The following is a 19,887-nucleotide window of genomic DNA, read 5'->3' on the forward strand; positions in this document are numbered from 1 at the left end:
CAAGGGCGTCCTTTGAAAGCGCTGAGGTCCCGTCAAAGAGTCGTGTCGGATCAGTAACTCAGGTTCAAATCGAACGAGTCCGATGAGCATCTGTAGACAGACAGATGTCTGTTCATTGATTTTCGGGCAGTCTCTGACTCCCACAGCGCTCAAGCCTGCTAGGATGGTTCTGGGGGTACTTTGGAAGCATAACGTACCTTCTTTGCGATCAGTACTGGAGGCATCCATTGTTAGTGACACGGCACGAATTCATTATCGAGCATAGTCGGCTTTGATCGCGGGAAATCTTCGCACGAGGCCCCTAAAGACCATGCAGACGAGTTGTGCATTGACTGCACCAACAGATGTTCGACGCCATCTGAGCCCGATGAGCACAGTGTAGCAATACAGATACCGGCGTTCACTTGTGGCCTAACTTTCTGGACGTTTGACCGAGGCTGGCTTGGTGTTTGGTAACAGGTACATGAACTTGAGAGGAGAGCAGTGAGGCGATGAGTAGAATATTTGAAGCTCGTCGTGTTGATCCACAAGAATTGCCCAAGTCGTTCCTGCCACACCTCATACACTCTCGACTTGTACAGTCATGTAGTCGGAGCAGTCACGAAGTCAAATGATCGCCAACCTGCTGTGGAAAGCATGAACGAGAGGCGGGAGCAGGCAGTCGCACCTGACCAATCACGTCGAAGATAGTCAGCGGCGCACATTGGCTTTGCGGACTTTAGATCCGGCCATGGGGCTCTGCGGAAGTTTCTGCTTACTGCCCTACAGGTCCTTGGTTCCAGGTACAGTACATGTATCTACCAGAACACGATTGCATGAATCAGCTCCTTCTACTTTTGTAGCAGTAGGAGCGATTGGTTCGATTGTAATCTAGTGTGAACATTTGCCGGTGTCGGGAATGGCATATCTGAAGACCATGGTGGGCGCATTAACCGGGGACATGTGCCGGAATCTGAATCCCGCGATCGCTATCAATCGCTCGTCATCCGTGGTGAGGTCATGATCATTCGGTAAAATGTCAGATACAGTACGATCCTCGCTTGCAGCAGCGATGGAAGACAGAACTGGAGAAAGGCGCTGAGACGGTGAGTGCTGGAGTGGTCACCTTACCGTAACAAAGCAGACCGATTATGTCACCGTTCTGATAGCCGCTTACGACCGCCGTCCTATCACATCATTTTCAATGTCTACCATTTCTTTGCCACATGATTCGAGCCTCGTGTCTGCCGCCTGTCCACCAGGAATATATTTCCTCTCCGCCGGTACTTCATCTTGGAACTGACATCCAGGCCTATGGAAACACTTCAGAACATTGTACAAGCACCCATTCAGTCTCTCAGATCGACCGTGATGGCTCCCTCAAACGATACCTCGTTCGCTGGCCATGTCGCCAGCCAATTCACTAGCTACGAAAAAGACCGACAGATGAAGTCCACAGAGACCACATATGCCTCATCGAATGGCGCCCCACAGCCGTTCTCGTAAGTGGAATCGCATTCCGTGCAAGGACACGACTGACATTTGCCAGGTATGAAGCTCAACGAGCAGGCGAGAACGGACCCCTCCTGCTTCAGGATTTCCACCTGATCGACCTGATCTCACACTTCGACCGCGAACGTATCCCAGAGCGTGTCGTCCATGCCAAGGGGAGCGGCGCTCATGGCTTCTTCGAATGCACGGATGCCGCTGAAGACATCTGCATGGCGGACATCTTTAGCGCCAAGGGCAAGAAATGCCCGGTCACCGTCCGCTTCAGCACCGTTGGTGGTGAATCTGGCTCCCACGATCTGGCTCGCGACCCACGTGGCTTTTCGGTCAAGTTCAGGACCGAAGAAGGCAACTGGGACCATGTCGCCAATAACACCCCCGTCTTCTTCCTACGCGACCCTGCCAAGTTCCCCCACTTCATCCACACGCAGAAGCGCGACCCACAAACGCATCTGACCCATGCCGACGACTCCACAATGTTCTGGGACTACCTGAGCCAGAATCCCGAATCTATTCACCAAGTCATGATTCTCATGGGAGACCGCGGTATCCCCGATGGCTACCGCCACATGCACGGCTACAGTGGCCACACCATGAAGCTCGTCAACAAGTCTGGAACCTGGGTCTACGCTCAGATCCACATGAAGTCCCAGCAGGGTGTCAAATGGATCTCACAAGAGGACTCAGCCAACTACTCGCCCGATTACTCTCAGAAGGACTTGTTTGAGGCGATCGACCGGGGCGAGTTCCCCAAATGGTCAGTCGAGGTCCAGACAATGACGCCTCAAGAGGCCGAGAAGCTTTGGGAGGAGCAGAAGATCAACGTCCTTGACTTGACCCACGTGTGGCCCCAGAAGCAGTTCCCTCTACGCAAGATTGGCGAGTTCACCTTGAATGAGAACGCGATCAACTACTTCGCCGAGATTGAGCAGGTAGCCTTCGCCCCATCACACTTGATTCCCGGCATCGAGCCCTCCGCCGATCCCGTCCTCCAGAGCCGTCTCTTCTCTTACGCAGACACTCACCGCCATCGCCTGGGCGCAAACTACCAGCAACTCCCAGTCAACGCACCCCGCACAGCATACAAGTTCGGTAACTTCCAGCGTGACGGTCCCATGGCATTCTACAACCAAGGTAGCCGTCCCAACTACCTTAGCAGCATCGACCCCATCAGCTTCAAGGAGCGCAAGGTTGATGTCGACAAGACGCATGGCAATTTTGTTGGCACTGCTGTCAACTGGCTTTCTGAGATCCGTCCTGAAGACTTCATTGCACCGCGAAAGCTGTGGCAAGATGTATTTGACGATGGTGCTAAGGAGCGCTTCATTGTAAGTCGAACTCCTCTCGTTCCCTTTACATTCCTTGTAAGTATGACAACTGACCCACAATTCCTCCCAGAACAATGTAGCAGGCAAAATGGAAGTCTGCCCTGCGAAAGAGCCGCTGAAGCGACAGATCGCCATCTTCCGTGAGGTCGACCCAGACATCGCTGCTCGGCTAGAGAAAGCCACTGGTATCAAAGGATACGCAGGAATCGCCGATATGCACTTCAACGGAACGCATAATGCTATGAAGAAGGGTAAGACTGACTTCGCGAACCATTTGACTGCACATACTGCTGGCGTCAACGAGGCAAACGTCAATGGGGGACCGATCTTTGGATCACATCAGGGTGCGGTGAAGGCGCACTAAGCGTGTCAGCGTCAATGATGACTGGGATTGGAGGTGGGCGCACGAATTGTTCGTACTTGAGCAGCAAGCGCACCAGAATCAAATCGGCCGGCGTTGTGATGGGACGTATTCATCGTAAGTTAGCACATAAGACAACGAAACAAGTTGGCTTACCAACCTGCCTTCAGCGCGATCCTGGACTTTTATGCCATCAAATGCTACTGTCAGCGTCGCTGACATCCTGTGGACAAATACATGTCATAAGTGGGCCCGAGCTGAGCATTTCGCAGTGCTTCGCAGACTTCGGCATAGCTGCGTTGCTCGTGCCGGCAGGGCAATCAACCTGACAGTTACCGTTGCTCTGTGAGTGGATCGCGGAGCTGATTTACGCAAATTCAGACTTCACTTGACACACCTGTTGCCTGAGATACTACCTGCTTAACAATCCACGTGACAGTCTGCTCTGAGGGCTTTTTCAGGGTCACTTCATTCGACATTCGACTCTCATTCCTTCCATGTTGCACACATCATCTTCCAGCTGACCACACAATTCCACTCGCTAACAGCCAGAAAATGAGGTCGATACCAAACGAAGTGGTAGCCATCGTCCTACGCTACATATACCGAGATGACTCACGCAGTCTCATAAGCGCTCTCTGTGTCTGTCGAGCGTGGCGCGATCTGGGCTTGCCAAACATATATCGAGATGTCGTACTAAGTTCCTGTACGCAGATCCTCACCCTCGCGAACGCACCTGGCCTATCCAACTTCCAGATAACGCAAAGTCTTACGATCTGTATCACGCCACGAGAAAAATATGTCCGCACCGAACTCACACCCGTTGCGTGGCCTCCGCAGGCAGACCCGACCCCAGCAGAACTACAAATATCCTTGAAAGCGTTGACTACCCTGCTACCAGCTTTTACGGCGCTCGAGAGTTTCTCATTCTATGTCACGGCTAATTCGTTACGTGGACACTGGCAAGACTTCTACATCGAATGTGGATGGCTTTCCGAGATCATACTGGCTCTGCCGCGGACGCTCCGACATCTCGAGATCGACACCAAGGCTAGAGACCGAGTGAGCAAGGGTGAGCGGCAGTTCTGCTCAGCACTCGCTGGTCGATTGCAGGGACTAGAAACCTTGCGGCTGCACGTTGGAAATCTTTGCACCGACCTCTTCAAACCTTCCACGACATTGCGCACCCTGTTCATCAACCTCTTGAGCACCAAACTCATCACGGAAGTTCAGATTTGTGCCCATAGCCAGCCATGGAAGCCCGAAGATCTTTGGTGCACCAGACAAGACACAGGCCATGCCACGCGACGAGGTCTTGTTACAGCTGCTTCAACAATCATCCAACAGCTTCCTGCCCTCAAAGTCTTCACCGTACTCGACTCCAACTACATACGTACGTCCGCGGATGCTCGCGAGGTCAGCGCCATCTTCGTCAGGAATCAAGTTCGCAACCAGACCACGGCTATCCCTGTGGCTGCGGTCTACGATCGTGTCGAGGGCTCCACCAATACCATGCTTTTCAGATGCCCTGATGCAATCATGCAATCTCAAGATATCGTTGGCACGGTCGGAAACGTCGAGGAGCTCCTGGAGGGTCAGATTTGGCACTCAACAGATATGAGTGCGAGACTGCCCGATGCAGTCAAGAACTCTGCTCAAGGCCAGACGCGTGCATGGAGACCTCTTGGCAAGTACTGGAAGTGCGAAGCACTATTCGGTCCTTCGACTCGCTTTGATTGTCGCCATATCTGGGCCGAAGAATAAAAAGCTGGACGACGACTTGTAGATTTCATGATCAAGGATGGTTTGGATTTTGATCAGAGGTTCAAAATACCACAGTGGAAGTCACAAGCGCAGCTTGATGCAGAACCCCTGTCACCCGAGACTGATGCCGCCCTGCTGGACGCGGAAATCACGTCACTCGAGACTGATACCCTGCTGGAGGAGCTGCGAGAGCGGTTCGGGCATCCTTATGAAGAGGAAGACGGCGAAGCCACGTTCAACGAGGACGATGATCTGACGTCCGACAACGATTGATGGCCTCATGGATTGATCGAAGACGCTATCGCCGGTGACGTTCGAGCCTCGGACGAGTTTGATCAGAGACACCAGAGAGACTAGATGTTGGTTGCGCGAGATCCTATCATGTAGCACTAGTCAACGAACCCAGCGGTGCGTCTGGAATTTCGAGGGTCGGGGCAGCAAAGGGACCGCACAGATATGACGGCAGTCAGCTGCCCTCCTCGCAGCAGATCTCGGGCTGAGAGCAAGCGATGTACTCAGCAAGACGTTCAAGCCCCGACGCTATGGCAACAAGCGCGCTGATACCCCCAGGGACAGCTGACAAAGGCCTTGGGGAACAGGTGTACCTAGATTTCCACATGCTCAGGAGATAGCAGAGGCTTAAGCAATCCTTCATTGAACACAACATATTCATTCCAACACACTGGCAGATGCGATTATCGTTATATATGTTTCGTCTGGTCTCGCTTTCGCAGTCATGTTTGCACAATCGTCACGTTGATATTTCAAGTACAAGTACGTGACCTTACATACTGATTCTGGCGTCTTTGTCGTAGATCATGGTAGGCTCAGCCATCAGCCCATCTTTCCGCAGGCCATAAGCCTGCGTCTGGACTGTTGTCTTTTGTCGCATCTCAGCTCTGATCAAAGCAGACACCAGCAACTTCCTGTTTAGGCGGTCCGAAGGAGCGAATCAGCGTAGTCCGTCGCCAAGCACGACGGGGTGCAGTCAGTGACTCATTCCAACGTACATCCAGAGGAATACGAGTCCATCTTCTTGTGCGGAGAAAATTCATCGCACAAAGGAGTAGTGGTTTGCTTCAATGGCGATCTCGATTGATCAGCAAGACGGCAACAAGGTTCTTGTCGCCGTTGTCGCCGATCGTGGCTTGACAAGCCCGCCGGTGGGTGCGGCCGCACAGAGATGTATATAAATGTGGGTTGTCAAATGAGTAGGTGCTAAGTTTCTTCCTCAAACCTTCCCACAACTTCTGCTGTTCAGTACCTCAATTTCGAACATCGTCACCATCAAGATGGCGCACAAGCAAGCTCTTCAAAAATCCTTAGAGGAGACTAAAGTCCAGTACAAGAACCTGGGCAACTCCGGTCTCAGGATCTCTGTGCCCATCCTAGGAGCAATGTCCTTCGGCGACCCCAACTGGAACTCCTGGGTCATTGATGAGTCCAAAGCCCTTCCACTACTAAAAGCAGCCTACGACCGTGGCCTCAACACATGGGACACCGCAGACATCTACTCCAACGGCAAGTCAGAAGAGATCATCGGCAACTTCATGAAACAGTATGACATCCCTCGCCACAAGCTCGTCATCATGACCAAGTGCTTTGCGCATATCGGCGAGGAGTACTCGTATCAGAACGAGCCCGAGATGCAGAGGTCGAAGGACTATGTCAATCATGGTGGCTTGTCTCGTCAAGCTATCTTTCGGGCGATCGATGCGAGCTTGAAGCGGTTGCAGACCGACTATGTGGATGTGTATCAGATTCACCGGTTCGATCCGACCGTGCCGATTGAGGAGACGATGACTGCGCTTCACGATCTGGTTCGTGCTGGGAAGGTGCGGTACATTGGAGCTTCGTCTATGAGGGGCACTGAATTTGCTCGGATGCAGCATGTTGCCGAGTTGAAGGGGCTCACCAAGTTCGTCTCAATGCAGAATCACTACAGCTTGCTGTACAGGGAGGAAGAGCTGGAGATGAACAACTTCTGCAACGCGACTGGTGTCGCTTTAGGTGAGTTGCACACACGCACTGCTGATCTCGTTTCTTGCAAACATGCTGACACGCAACACTACAGTCCCATGGGCACCTCTCTGCCGCGGACATTTGGCCAGACCATTAGACACCTCAACCGAACGCTCCACCAAAGAGGGTCCCGGCAAGACTGGCTACGGTGAGCTCGGCTTCACTGAGGTCGACAAGAAGATCATCGGGCGGGTCCAAGAGCTCGCCGAGAAGAAGGGGTGGACCATGAGCCAGGTATCATTGGCGTGGATCAACAAGAGATGTGCTTCACCGATTATTGGGTTCTCGAGTGTGGACAGACTAGAGGATGCTCTTGGTGCGAAAGACAAGGTCTTGACAGACGAGGAGGAGAAGTACCTGGAGGAGCTGTATCAGCCGCGGCCTATCGTCGGATTCTCCTAGTCGATCTGGTCCTACACAGCGATAGTGGCGGTGTTGCGGCAGAGCGAGTGAGGTCGCAATCTCCACCGTACCTTACCGTGTATTTGGTGCTCAGCAGTGAACGGCTAGTGGTATCAGCAGATCTTCGACTACTGATATACTGCGGAGGAAATACCAAGCTCTACAGGCCGTTGCTCTCGCATGCAGCGCAACGAGATACGACGGACGTGTTATCGCTACCTCCTCGCATGAAGATGGAGACAAAGACATTGATGATCTTGCTGGGTACTCGACTTCCCTTCTGCCAATATTTGAAGAGATTAACGACCTAAATCAGGCTCGAGAAACACCAAACACTGGCTTCATCTGCAATGCCGAGCCTGGTCCACCACACTTCGACTGCACTTCACTACTCGAGCATCGCTCACATCTGCTGTTCGATCGGATCACGGCCCTGTTGGCGGAGCGCAGCAGATCAGGCTTGCAGAAGAGTGGGAAGTACCCTAGTGCTGTGTCCCAGGACTTCTATCACTTGGACGAGGCATATCACCACATGGCTATCCTGCAAGTCTTTCGGCGAGGGTCCTTGTCGGTTCCCTTCGCAGTCATCGACAACAGTAGGCAGACTATATTGAAGTGCCTGGAGGCAATAGAGTATCGAGCAAATCCGTGTCCAGGCGTGGCTGCTCTGCCTCCACTCTTCGTGGCTGGGAGCTTGTGCAGCGATGCTGTTGACAGGATGAGGGTTCGGAAGTTGCTGAAAACAATGTGGATGAGGAATAGTATGGGCAACGTCAGGCAGTGTCGAGTTGTCCTCGAGCAATGGTGGAAAGAGCGTGATGAGGGACGATCTGCAGAAAGCTTTGGTAGCGATGCGAGGGCCGGCGGCGAGTATGATGAGGTAACGACTCTCTGGACAGTGGATGTGCTTCCATATTGAATGATAGAGCTATTTGATGATCGAACATCAAGATAGGTTGTAACATCGGTGAAGTCGTAGACGATCACGCGGGATGATCAGGTGAACAACGCGGGGGGTGAGTAGGCAGATTGATCAAGGGTAGGTGCTTCGTTCTGGCTGAAGTCCACACCTACTTCTGTTATCTGGCACTACCCCAATGCTATGCCATCGCTGAAGACTATGTACTGTAATCAAGACCAATATGCCCGTAATCCTTCGCTGATGCCAATCATATACGCTGTGTCGTGGTCCAGAAGAGTTATTGCTCAAACATAAGAAACAGCATAGCATTTATGCTTAGATTCTTCCTCAGGTAGCGACAGGTGTTGTCTCAAAGTTCACAACATCAAATCCTTCCCCGTACCACTGATCCCAGTCCCAAGTCGAGCTCCGGTGATTCTCCTGTCCAAATGCTTTAATCATCTTCTCGCCTTGGATCTCCGCTTCGGTGCCTTCCAGCAGTGTGCCGCTCTGAGTAGAGTCGTCGGCTACTCGTTTTCCCTTCTGCTTAGAAACGTTCTCCTCATCTTCATATCCGTTGCTGTGCCCTTGTGTTGGTGGTTCTTTACATCGAGCGCCTTGGCCCCAGATCGTGCCGCGTTCCCGGTTGACGTACGTGGCGATGCTTCTGAACGTCAGACTGATACGCTCGCCAGCATATGCTAGTTCCTCCTCGACCTTTTCGTGGTCTGGTCGTTTGTCGGGCCGCACGCTATGCAGCCAGTATTGGTTTGTGCGGGGCCCAAGGATGAAGATAGAGTCGTGCATCAATGGAATGCGCTGTGTCGTTCTCTCGGGAGACAAGGGCTCGTCCAGCGTTTTCAAGTTTCCAGACGAGTGTACGTGCGTGTCGGTCAGCGGCTCTTTGCCCTTACTCGTTGACAATGTCGGCGACGGTGGGCCGGGTGTTTCGGGTTTCTTCGTCCGTAGAGTCATGACTCGCTGTGCGCCAAAGCTGAAGTTCACAATACTCGAACCTCGAGTGATATCCAAGGTCTTGTCGCTGTGTTCAGATATGTTGTCCTCGCCATTTCGGTAATACTGAATTAGTACATGGTTGAGACTGTGACCGACATGTTTCTCTGCGACACGTCGTAAGGTGTTGACAGTGTCGTCGAACGACGCCATTTCGGGGGATTCATCTGCTGGGTGCCTGTAGACTGGTTCGGTGCCTGTGGTCTCGTCCACTGCACCCTGAACAGCAACAAGGCGCGGCACTTCTCCGGTTCGATGGAACATCTTCTGCCATCTCACCGTGCGCTTGAGTTTGTGGAAAGCACTGTCGGCTTCAGCATAGCCCACGATGTTGCCGATGATGTAACAATCGCCTTCGCCAGCTCGCTCTGCAGGTCCTATGAGCACTGCACTGTTCTTCACTTTCCGCTTTCGTGAAGGCGGCGGGCGCTGAATCGCTTTGACTAAGGTATCAAGGTCAACATGGATCCTGCGCCTGGGTCTAGAAGTGCTGTCCATACCGTCGGGTTCAACGCCTTTGGATGTGGAAGATGCGTCGATTGTCTTTACGCCAAGCCCTTCGGATGCGGCAATGGCAGCCATAATCTGTTCTCGTATAGCGTTTGGCGTCTTTGGTGTTTCTGTGGAGGATGACGCCACTGATATGCCAGACAGTGGCCGCGTTCCCCGTATTCGAGGTCGACTGACTTTGTAGCGGGCGCTTTCCGACGAGGTATGCGTACTTGATGACCGACGTGCCGGGATCCGAGAAGACTCACCGCCGTTAGCAGTAGTGTTAGACCGTGCCGAAGATCGTATTTGTGGCGATGAAGATCCTGCCAGCGTCCCATAGTCCTGGGTCATGTTCGAGTGTTCACAGGCGTATGACTCATAGTCGACAGTCGGATCGACTTCGAGTGTCTCCGATATTCCATGGCTTTCCGGGACAATCTCCGCGCTCTTGCTTTGACATGCATCGCGATCAGTGAGCCACTCTTCAACTTGCTGTTGCTTCCGCTCCGGTGTCAATGGGGTCCTCGAGATAGGTTGCGCGAGACCCGATGGCTTTGGCGGAGCAACATTGATCTGGAACTTAGGACCCAAGTCTTCTTCTCGGATCACATCACCCAGTAGACCTGCTAGGTCATCCATCAATTCTTGCTGATCAACACCAGAAGCACCCATCATATCAACCATTTGCTTAACTGCTTCAACATGGCATCGCTCATTCCTATAGCCCAGACAGTCTTCAATGAGGGTGACTTGAAGTCCGTGCCGTACGGCATCCGTGACCGTTGCGTAGACGCCGATGTTAGACAGACTGCCGGCAACGTATAGGTGCTGCACCATTCGCATGCGGAGCTGGAGAAGCAATGGGGTGTCCTTGAAGGCAGAATACTGTGACTTTGTGATGCAGAGGTCGCATTTTGGGTCGTAGACGTCAGCCAATGGTTGAGAGAGTGCTACTCCAGAGGTGCCAGGTCGACATGCTCGTTGACTCTCGGGGACACTTGCTTGGAGGAATGCCTCCGGGTCTATGGGGATCGATGATCTGCCGCGACGATGCGTTCCTCCATGCTCCGGGGAGCTTGGGTCTTGCGGCAGATGTTGTTGCTGCAGTATGTTGTATGTGCCCCATTCTGGAGAGAAAGAAGTACGAGCGCCTCGGAACTCTGTTTGTGCAAAGACAACGAGCCCTTTTGACCGGAAACTGGTAGCAAGATCGGACAGTCGCTCGACAAAGGTAGACGCCCCGGGCACTGGGAGTTTGCCTTGTACCTGATCGATGAAGTCGTTTTGGCAGTCAATCAGGATCAGAGCTTTCCGTGGCTCTGGTCGGAGCGCTGCTGGGGGTGTATTTCGTGCAAAGGTCATAACGAAGGTGCAGATGTACAGGCCATTGGTCTCAACATGGCCGGTATGGCAGGTGCACTCGACCTCGACCGTACTTGCACCCCAAGACTGCCCCTCGAATGAAAGCGATCAAGGTCTCCTCAAGTTCAGGGAAGTCGCCAGCGACCGCGCAAGATGTCGAGTGAGGGTGCAGCTGGTGATCGCCGTTGACTGTTGATGCAAGAAAGGCACAATGGCTGCGTGGTTCCAGTGTTGGCAGCTCTTCGGTCGAGGAAAACGGAATTCCTGGAGGGTCGTATACTTGCTATATTTCCGCGCAGTAGTGTCCTTGAGCGATAGTGGCGGTGTAGTAATGGTTCTGCAGCTTGCTTCGGCACCCCACTTCTGACTCTGCAGCTTCACGTCGAGTTCGTCGTAGTGCTAGCGAGTGAACATGCGTGTACATGTTCTTATGAGTATGTGTTGCAATTGCAGATAACAATGCTGGCAAAGGGTGGGCATGATCTTCGACTAGCTCATTGATCGACAAAGAGTGAGTTGGCGTTTCTGATACTTTGTGCCTGAGCCTAGAACTTAAACATGTCGGAGAAGCTGCGTAAGAGATGACATTCGGCGTTCCGGAACTCTGGAGAAATTTCGCATAACGGAGCGTACTGAGGTCAAAAACGAGCAGTGCTCCGTGCAAAAGGACGCGGAGGCCTTCGTAGAGCGGGGCGTGAGCAGCACAAGGGTGATGAACATTTGATCGGGAGATGTTGAAGAAAATAAGCTACAGCATGGCTTCTGCCCAAATGCTGAGTTTGATGCGCTGTAGACTGCGTTCGGGCATGCAGGCCAAGGGCCAGTTGGGGGCGGTTTAGGCGAGCATCACACACCCGTTGGCTGATGAAGCCGTTCTTAAGCGCTACCAGCAGGCCTCCCTTGTACGGCAAATGTACACGGTCGCTATTGAAGCTCCTGTGAATTGTGTTTGACACCCTTCATTGTGTCTTTCCCCACGACACACGACGATCTTATATTGGGGAACTTTCTACCGCACCTTTTCTGGTCAGAAGAAAATGCTCGCGTCCTTGTTCTGCCCCATGCTCGTCTCGGACGTTTTTCATTTAGGATGACTACCCTGGCTGGTTGGTGAACAGTTGGGAAGGTCTCCCCGACCATGCTTGCTTTTGTCCAGGGTCTCGACAGGCATTGAACCCGCCCGTGAAACCCAACCAAGACTAGCTTAGCAGAAGCGGATGAACACGTGGGAAGGCGAGGTGAGATGACGATGGAGCCGTAGCTCTTCCCCAGAACATACGAGTCTTATCACGAACTTGCTGTGATGTTCTCAAAGCTGCCGAGTACCTCGGTGAATGCGGGCTGTTGAGGCTGCGTCACGAGATGTTAGAGCTGCAGTATCGCACGCGTTGTGATTTTGTCCTGTTGCTTTGCATATGGACAAGCTATTAGAAGTCGTTGGTTGTTGGCTGGGCTGCATACACTTATGCAAGTGATTGCGTGTAGATCAAGCGGCTCTCCACAAGTACACCTAGTTTGCGACGGGACCGACCGCCGCGCAGGAGTAGGGCTGCCGCGCGATCATTGCCATTGAGACGCTGGCGATGGTGTGAAAGTGGACAGGTGGGCACACACACTGACTTAAAAGACAATTGCAAATAATGTATATGTTTGGGCGATGTTACCACAGCCTGCTGGTGGCAGTACTTTGTAGTGGCTGAGGCCTTCTCCATTGCCCATAAGATCAGTGCCCGAAAGGGACGTGGGCAATGGGCATTCTCCAAGCACCTCCGCGAGTCCGCGTCGATCACACCTCGATTCTCTCCGGAGTCTGATCTTTGTTTGATCGTCTGCGTAGTCATATGGGCCAGTGATGTAGTGATCAATGAGGAAGCTTACTTCGTGTCTTCCTGCTGGTGGCGTGCATTTCCAGTGCCGCTACCCAGTTCAAGCGCCTGAGCCGTGTGACTCAGCACATCGCGAGTGCCGTGTTCTTTGCAGATCCCTTGGCGACCACGTTACGGCCACACTCGCCACAAAATATGGGTGGGAGGTCGACATTGCGGTCACTTCACCAAGGAAGGTGTTTCGCTGAAACAGCGATCATGCGGAGGCTTCCCCAGAGTAGAAGTCGGTGATTCTGTAAGTCGTCACTGAGTCCAAGTCGATCGCCACAGCACTCGCTACCTAGTAGATTCATCGTGCCGTGCACGAGCTCGTTGACTCGTGCGAAGGCTCTGCGAAGAAGACTTCACAAATCGGAATTGACAATCCGCCAGAAGTTCAATCCAAGTCACTGTCCTTGTCGGAGTCAATCTCCATGGCGTTCGTGGGCTTCATCGCATCGTCCATCAGCGCCTTGACCTTGGCCTTGATCTCATCGACCTTGTTCTCTTTCACCAAACACGTCTCATCGTCTATCTCCTCGATGATGTACGCGTTGTTGCTTTCCTTGTCGATCTTCCGCACCATGGCCATCTGTGGAGGGTCACATTGGAGAAGCGCACCCTTAACAGCGCGGGGCATGGTGGGCGGAGTGCTTGACACGATCTGTGCTGGCGAGGTTTGTTGTTGGTAGATCGACAGCCAATGCCCCAGAATTTGATGCCTACAGGAGATTTCAGATGGGTTGAATGACGTTCGTCGATGAATACGAGATGGGTAAAATCCGTGGGTAGATTGATTGCCGTTGAGAGATGTTCACCTGATCCTCCCGCAGATTACCTGGCGTGAGACCGGTTGACACGCAGACAAGTACGAAGTAACGAGGCTGAGAGTCAGCCTTGCTGTAGCATCAACTGCAATCCGAACGTGGAAGATCAATGATCAGAGCCACTCCCGTACAATTTGGCGTTCTCACCTCATAAATGCATGTGGCGGGATGGTGTGCTGAGGGCATGGCTGTTCTTAACGCGTCGCTGATGGTCCATCGCCGAGCAATGACGTAGCACGTGAGCCAGTCTGATGCTCGATGCAGCACTCAACCCAAGGCAAGTGAGGGAAGAACAGTACACAGCCTACACGGTGGTCCCAAAAAGATGGCGACTCCTACACAAGCTCGCGCGGTTTCGACACCGAAGCCGCACCTCCCAAACACTCCTAGCGGGATGCTAGCCTCCCCACGACCTGGAACTTCAGGCAAGAAGCTGGCATACAAGTCACCCGCCGCAGCGATGAAGACGCCAGCCTCTATGCACCTTCATGGCCTCAGCGTGTCTTCGCAGCCGTCGTCGACTCCCCTCGGCGCCGCTGCAATCCACGACGAGTTGCTCAACCTCAACTCTCCTGCTGCGGCACTGATCAACTCGATTGCGCAGAATAATCTCACACCCGTCCCGATGGGGCCACAGGATGGGCTTGGGATGACGGGACATACGCCACTGACTGTCAGAGATGAGCCACGCAGCCCAGAGACCGAGCGCCTGCATCGACTACAGCAAGCGCTCGACAAGCTCAAATGCAAGGTGATCGGGCGGAATGTCACACGAGATGGGATCAAGAGAGTCGCGCAACTGAACGGTCTCGAGGCCGTGGACATCGACGACGATAATCTCGTGGTCGCTGGAGAGAACGTAGTCGAAATGGAGATCACTTTCGATCCGGTGCAGCGAAACGATGTTAAAGATCTATGCCTGAAGCTGAACTACGATGACCAGACTCATGTGCAGACCGAGAGTACAGCGATGCTAAAAGCACAGGTCGCTGCAGATGCTTCAGTGGATGCTCTGACTAATTTTGCGCACAACGTGGAGTATTTGGCTCAGCTGGAGAAGATCGATGTCAAGCCAAACTGCTTCCAGCTGGTCAACAATCTGTCGGCATGTCTGCAGGATGTTTGGAAGGAGGAGAAGAAGCGCATGCATTGGCGTGACGAATTACACCATTTGCGAAGAGGAGCTGTTGGCATGCCGATCATGGACCGCTCACCAAGACTGGGCCTGGGCATAACGTATTGGCAGAAGGAGCAGGCATCCAGAGCTGAGCAGTTGGAAGTGTCCGAGAGTGATCAGTATCGCGCAACGGTAAGCTGCGAGTCTGGCCTCCCCACGATGATCGCCTTCGAGAAGTGGCTAAAAGACGACATCTTGGCGGAAGCGCAACCGGGCCAAAATGTATTGGATGCTAAAGACCACGTCTTCTACCCAATTGGCGCGATTCCTTGGCCGGCCTGGCCATCACAGCTGAGGAAGCAAAAGACGAGGCATCCATGGAAGTGGACCAAAAAGGCTCCAACATACCGAAGCCGCTAAATGTACATTTCACCTGCAACCTGGAACCTGAAGTTCTGTTGCCCGTCTCAGCGCTGTCGAGGCTCAACAACGAGATTCAGATGCTCGAAGTCGACCCTCAGAAGGCTATCACTTACCAGCAGACCCTGCAGGAGAAGCGCAATTTGGCCGCATCGAGAGCCATGGACACTGCAAATGAGGACCGCTGGAAGCGCCGCGTAACGTATGTCGACTCCGCGGGGAAGTTCAGCTGGCACAATCATGCGTACAAGCTATATTCAAGCACGCAAGACCACGACTTATGGTGCTATCCAATATCCAAGCTGCGTTTCAATCACCCACGCCAGATAGCCGACGTACTGCCGCTTCTCCGTATGCATGTTGTCGTGTGGACACTGCTCGACAGTGTTGCACTGCATCCGCCACCAACAGACGCCACGGGTCACGATCGCAAGATTCGAGCCAAGGGGCAGATTGTGAAGCGCAGCAACCGCCCAACAGGTGCCCAGAGTGATACAGAAGTGACGATAAATGTTGACATCACCATGGACTTCATGTCGAATCCCAACAAGACCACTATGGAGATTGTTGCACCACTCAGGGCGAGCAAGATTGGTTCAAGGACGCTTAATCCATCAATGTTCAGTCTTACCGTGCAGATCAAGCTGAATGGTGTTATCGAGGTCACTGATATCAGCGGCGCTCAACAGACTGTCAAGGATGGCAATGGTGACTTGTCGACTGAGCTGCATACGAAGCTTGGGAAGATACTCACTGCTACCGAGGATTTGGGAGTTGCGGTGCAGTGGCTGATTTACTCTCGTACTTGACTACGATGAATGCAGCTTGCAGCAATGATATCGAATCCTTTCACCGTCTTTGTCTCATTCATGGAAGCTTCCATAGTCCGAAGAAGCGTAATCAGCAGTCACATGCCAGATTTATACGAACTCTCTCTCAGCTCCAACCATATCCCAAACATGTAAAGCCCAGCGTGGCATCCTCCGCACTTTCCCTCCTCCAGCCGTCGCCCGAAGTTCGTGAGACGTAGTAATAAATCTGTTCAGACATGCGGTCACGGGCGCAACGGTCATTGTCTGACGGATCGACTACAACTGAGATCAAGCTACTTCATCTCGGCAACAAAGCGTGTGCTTTTTCGCTTCGCAGAGAGGGAAGGCCGTGCTTTCGTAGCCATTTGATGAAGCTTTGATCCCTAGGTGACAAGCAAACCCTACCATATTGGGACCATGATGATAAGATATCTCGTCTCTCAACCTGATACGACTGCGACCTCCGGCGGCCACAGGGACGCGTTGGCCTAAATGCTGGAGGAATGCTGTGTCACGTGGTGGGAGGCTGAGGATGTGATTTTTTCTGAGTCCTGCACAATGGGGCAGACATGGAGTAGGAGTGTTCCTATGGTCAGTCTGTCGAAGGCGTTGTTCGAGGTTCGATGGGATGCTTGACGTCGAGGCAACGTGTCATCAACCGTGTGGGAGGTGTTCATGACGCGAAGGGCGGTCAATCTTCTGAAGGACGGTTATACTATATCAGACCAAGCTTTTGCCCTACTATATTTCGTTATCAGCAATTACAGCTCTTCCCATACCCGCTACTTGAAGCGTCTTGGTTAGCTTAGTCTCGAGATATGAGCGTCAAATCAAGGACGAAGGAAGAATACAAGCAGTCATACACGGAAGGCCTTTTGTGGCCCCACTTAAAGCGAACGCTCGCATAATCGCTAAAGTACCAACGCGCGCAGATCAAGGCCACTTACTTCTTGTCCCCGTTCACCTTCTCCTTCTCTGCCTCCGGCGGCTTCGCCCCCTGAACCCCCCTGATCTCCTTCAAACTCGCCTTCGGCATACCCACCCGCTCAATCTCAACCCCATCAACCCACGTCCGCACCTTGTCCGGGTAGAAGCAATACATTCCCCTCACGCCCGCTGACTCCAGCGTTGGGTTTTCGTAGTACCACACCACATCCTCTATGTCCTTTTCCCCTTCCACGACAGCAGAGTAGTAGCTCGCCTCTCCCTTGTAAGGACACCCCGTCTTCGTCTTGCTTGCCCTCAACAACTCCCACCGTAGTGCTGTGGCGGGGAGGTACCACCGACCCGGGAAGTTCGTCTCCCACAAACTCACGACGCCGCCTTCGGACCCCGTGTCAGCCAGGAGGGTGCCGGAGGGTGTCTCAACGCGGATGTGACGGCCAGACGGGAGGAGGTCGACGCGGTGGAAGGGGTCTTTGGGGTGGTAGAGGACCGGAGTGAGTTCTTCGAACCAGGTGTCGAGGGACTTGAAGTCGATCTTTACGTAACCTGCCAACTCGGAGTTGAAAGACTCGGGCACGTGGAGTGCTGGGGCGGTTTTGTTGTCGGAGCCGGGTCGGGTGCTGAGGGTGTACGTTGAGCTTTCGATGCCGCTGATGGGCTTGTCTTTGGTGAAGGTGACGGTGTCGAGGAAGGAGGACTTGGGGATCCAGTATTGGGGAAAGTATTTGTGTTCCCAGACTAGAAGGGCGGAGGTAGTGTCGAAGACGGTGTTGCCGTTTAGGACGCCGCGGACGCGCTTTTCGGTGGGGACGGTCTTGACGGGAGAGAAGCCGTCGGTTGAAAAGAGCTTGGAGGCGAGTTGGGTGATTTGGGACATGGTCGTTGAATGTGGTGGTGGTGGAAAGCGATGCGGCTTGGGTGTTTGTATGCTACGTGCTGAGTTGGCGATGGACCTGTGCGGCTGGCAGGCGATTCGGACGATGCGTGCTTTGGACAAAGCCCTTTGCGCGGCCTTCAGAGCAGCCAGCGAGATCAGCACAATGATGCTGGTGGCTCGATATAGATCGAGGTGAGATCAGGCAGTGAAAATGGCGCGGGGTTGCGGGCGAATTCGATCACAGTTGTCGGCTACTGTACAGACGAAATGGGAGTGATGTGTACAGGGCAAGATGCTTGAGAATGTTGTTATAGACTGTAAGTTGTAGGCATATAAATATGTTGGTGACAGCAGCGGTACATATGGCGCCAGATATGCCCAGGTCGATTTGTCATGAGCGTTCATTGTCGGAGACACGGAAGCATGCCCACCTCCGCAGCTTAGGCATGCAGTATGCATGATCTTGGGACCTACAGAATTGCCCGAAGCAGATGTTGGAGAGGTCTGAATAGGCAAGCTATCCGTACTATGTAGCCTCAAAGAGCATCGCATGAGGTACCTAGTAGATGGCGACAGATCTCCAGACTGGTTTGTTGCATATACGCGCAGATCATGCTCTAATGTCCTTGTGGTCGCGGCGTTGTGAGCGTGCTCTGAGACTCAATTATCTCTCGTTCGTCATCGTCGACATGCCCACTCACTCGAAGTCTCAGTCACGTACAGTAGCATACAGTGAATGCCTCCTGGCTGAATCAGTGAAGTGTTTGCTCCACCCTGACCCCGAACTTCACCTGATCGAGGAAGTATAAGTAGCTTCTTGCCCTCGACTTGCTTCTTTCTTCCATGTCGATTACCGACGAGAAACTGGTCCCAAGGTTGCCATGCCAAGACAGTATCTGCTACTGCTTGACAGGGCGAGTTTCTTCAAGGATTCCAGTTACGGTCGGAAGCGGATGAGCCATAGAACGGATGGCGTATGCATGACGGCATATACTGAATCTAAGACATGTCGGTGTTCTGAGGCTTGTTCGCCGTTTCCAACATGGCTCGTGATACGATCTGCGTGCGGATCAATTGCGGAAATGGAAGAGCCAAATGCCGTACCATGCGATAGGATGAGCTAGATGACCGACACAAGATGCTCTCTGGCACGTATAGCTCGGAGCCACCATGAATTGATGTTTACCATGATTCGCACAGCTCTTCAGACTCAGCGCCCTCAGGTCGTCCTTGCCGTCATATCAATGGATGGACTGAGGCCGGTAAGATGACGCGGGCATTCGTGGCCGGGGCAAAGGCTTGCAGTCAGCAGAGATCGGAGACCGTCAATGCGAGCTCAGCGTATGGTTGGTCCTCCGCATTGCACAAAAGCTTTCCTGAGGCAACGCTCACTGATGCAGATTGCCGCACAGCGCGACCGCTTTGACCTCTGTCTTGAGCTCATCACTCAATCGCACCATAGTCGATGCCGTGTTGACCAAATTTAGTCAGTCTGCTCTCACCTGGGAGGCATAGCCTTTCTTGTGGCACGCGGGGGATCCAGCCTGTCCATACATCGTGATTCATTTGACCTCTTGACGTAAAGTCGCATTTCCCTCGTCAGCCTCACCGCCCCTTCGCCTCCTCCGCCCTCAAAGCCTCAACCAACCTCTCCCTCAGAAACCCACTCAACACACAAATCCCATCCCTGGTACACAATCTATACGTCCCACTCTCCTGATACCCACCATCACCACCCGTAAACCCCCCATCCGGATCAACCTCCAAACTCCCAAAAATATCTTCAGGATCCGGTATCCTCCCATAATCAGGCGGATGCCGCAGATCATAAACATGCATCCCGTCTGGTAGAAGGCTGGTCGCTTCTCCGAGTTGTGGACATCAAAGCTC

General features: G+C 53.0%; 7 protein-coding genes across 7 annotated transcripts; 4 read left to right on the forward strand and 3 right to left on the reverse strand.

Annotated features, from left to right (window-relative positions):
* Positions 1 to 1,350: 1,350 nt before the first annotated feature.
* On the forward strand, positions 1,351 to 5,214 carry AB675_1308 (Peroxisomal catalase; the record flags this gene model as incomplete). Its single annotated transcript, XM_018141189.1, has 5 exons — positions 1,351 to 1,481; positions 1,529 to 2,816; positions 2,887 to 3,165; positions 3,892 to 4,915; positions 4,964 to 5,214. The coding sequence occupies 5 exons, from the start codon at positions 1,351 to 1,353 to the stop codon at positions 5,212 to 5,214; spliced, it is 2,973 nt and encodes a 990-aa protein (XP_017995674.1).
* Positions 5,215 to 6,233: 1,019 nt separating this feature from the next.
* On the forward strand, positions 6,234 to 8,284 carry AB675_1309 (Versiconal hemiacetal acetate; the record flags this gene model as incomplete). Its single annotated transcript, XM_018141190.1, has 3 exons — positions 6,234 to 6,951; positions 7,016 to 7,331; positions 7,513 to 8,284. 3 exons carry the CDS (start codon positions 6,234 to 6,236, stop codon positions 8,282 to 8,284), a joined length of 1,806 nt encoding a protein of 601 aa, XP_017995695.1.
* Positions 8,285 to 8,614: 330 nt separating this feature from the next.
* On the reverse strand, positions 8,615 to 11,134 carry AB675_1310 (Alpha-ketoglutarate-dependent dioxygenase-like protein; the record flags this gene model as incomplete). The annotated part of the gene is made up of 1 exon (XM_018141192.1): positions 8,615 to 11,134. The coding sequence occupies one exon, from the start codon at positions 11,132 to 11,134 to the stop codon at positions 8,615 to 8,617; it is 2,520 nt and encodes an 839-aa protein (XP_017995650.1).
* Positions 11,135 to 14,151: 3,017 nt separating this feature from the next.
* AB675_1312 (uncharacterized protein) lies at positions 14,152 to 15,363 on the forward strand (the record flags this gene model as incomplete). The annotated part of the gene is made up of 1 exon (XM_018141193.1): positions 14,152 to 15,363. One exon carries the CDS (start codon positions 14,152 to 14,154, stop codon positions 15,361 to 15,363), a length of 1,212 nt encoding a protein of 403 aa, XP_017995730.1.
* Positions 15,364 to 15,443: 80 nt separating this feature from the next.
* On the forward strand, positions 15,444 to 16,172 carry AB675_1313 (uncharacterized protein; the record flags this gene model as incomplete). Its single annotated transcript, XM_018141194.1, has 1 exon — positions 15,444 to 16,172. One exon carries the CDS (start codon positions 15,444 to 15,446, stop codon positions 16,170 to 16,172), a length of 729 nt encoding a protein of 242 aa, XP_017995691.1.
* A 946-nt stretch (positions 16,173 to 17,118) lies between these two features.
* AB675_1314 (uncharacterized protein) lies at positions 17,119 to 17,997 on the reverse strand (the record flags this gene model as incomplete). Its single annotated transcript, XM_018141195.1, has 1 exon — positions 17,119 to 17,997. The coding sequence occupies one exon, from the start codon at positions 17,995 to 17,997 to the stop codon at positions 17,119 to 17,121; it is 879 nt and encodes a 292-aa protein (XP_017995707.1).
* A 1,605-nt stretch (positions 17,998 to 19,602) lies between these two features.
* On the reverse strand, positions 19,603 to 19,859 carry AB675_1315 (uncharacterized protein; the record flags this gene model as incomplete). The annotated part of the gene is made up of 1 exon (XM_018141196.1): positions 19,603 to 19,859. A coding segment is annotated over one exon (257 nt), but the record flags the coding sequence as incomplete, so codon positions are not given.
* Positions 19,860 to 19,887: the final 28 nt, after the last annotated feature.

The sequence above is a fragment of the Cyphellophora attinorum genome (assembly GCF_001299255.1).
Source record: "Cyphellophora attinorum strain CBS 131958 chromosome Unknown Contig37, whole genome shotgun sequence".
NCBI lineage: Eukaryota > Fungi > Ascomycota > Eurotiomycetes > Chaetothyriales > Cyphellophoraceae > Cyphellophora > Cyphellophora attinorum.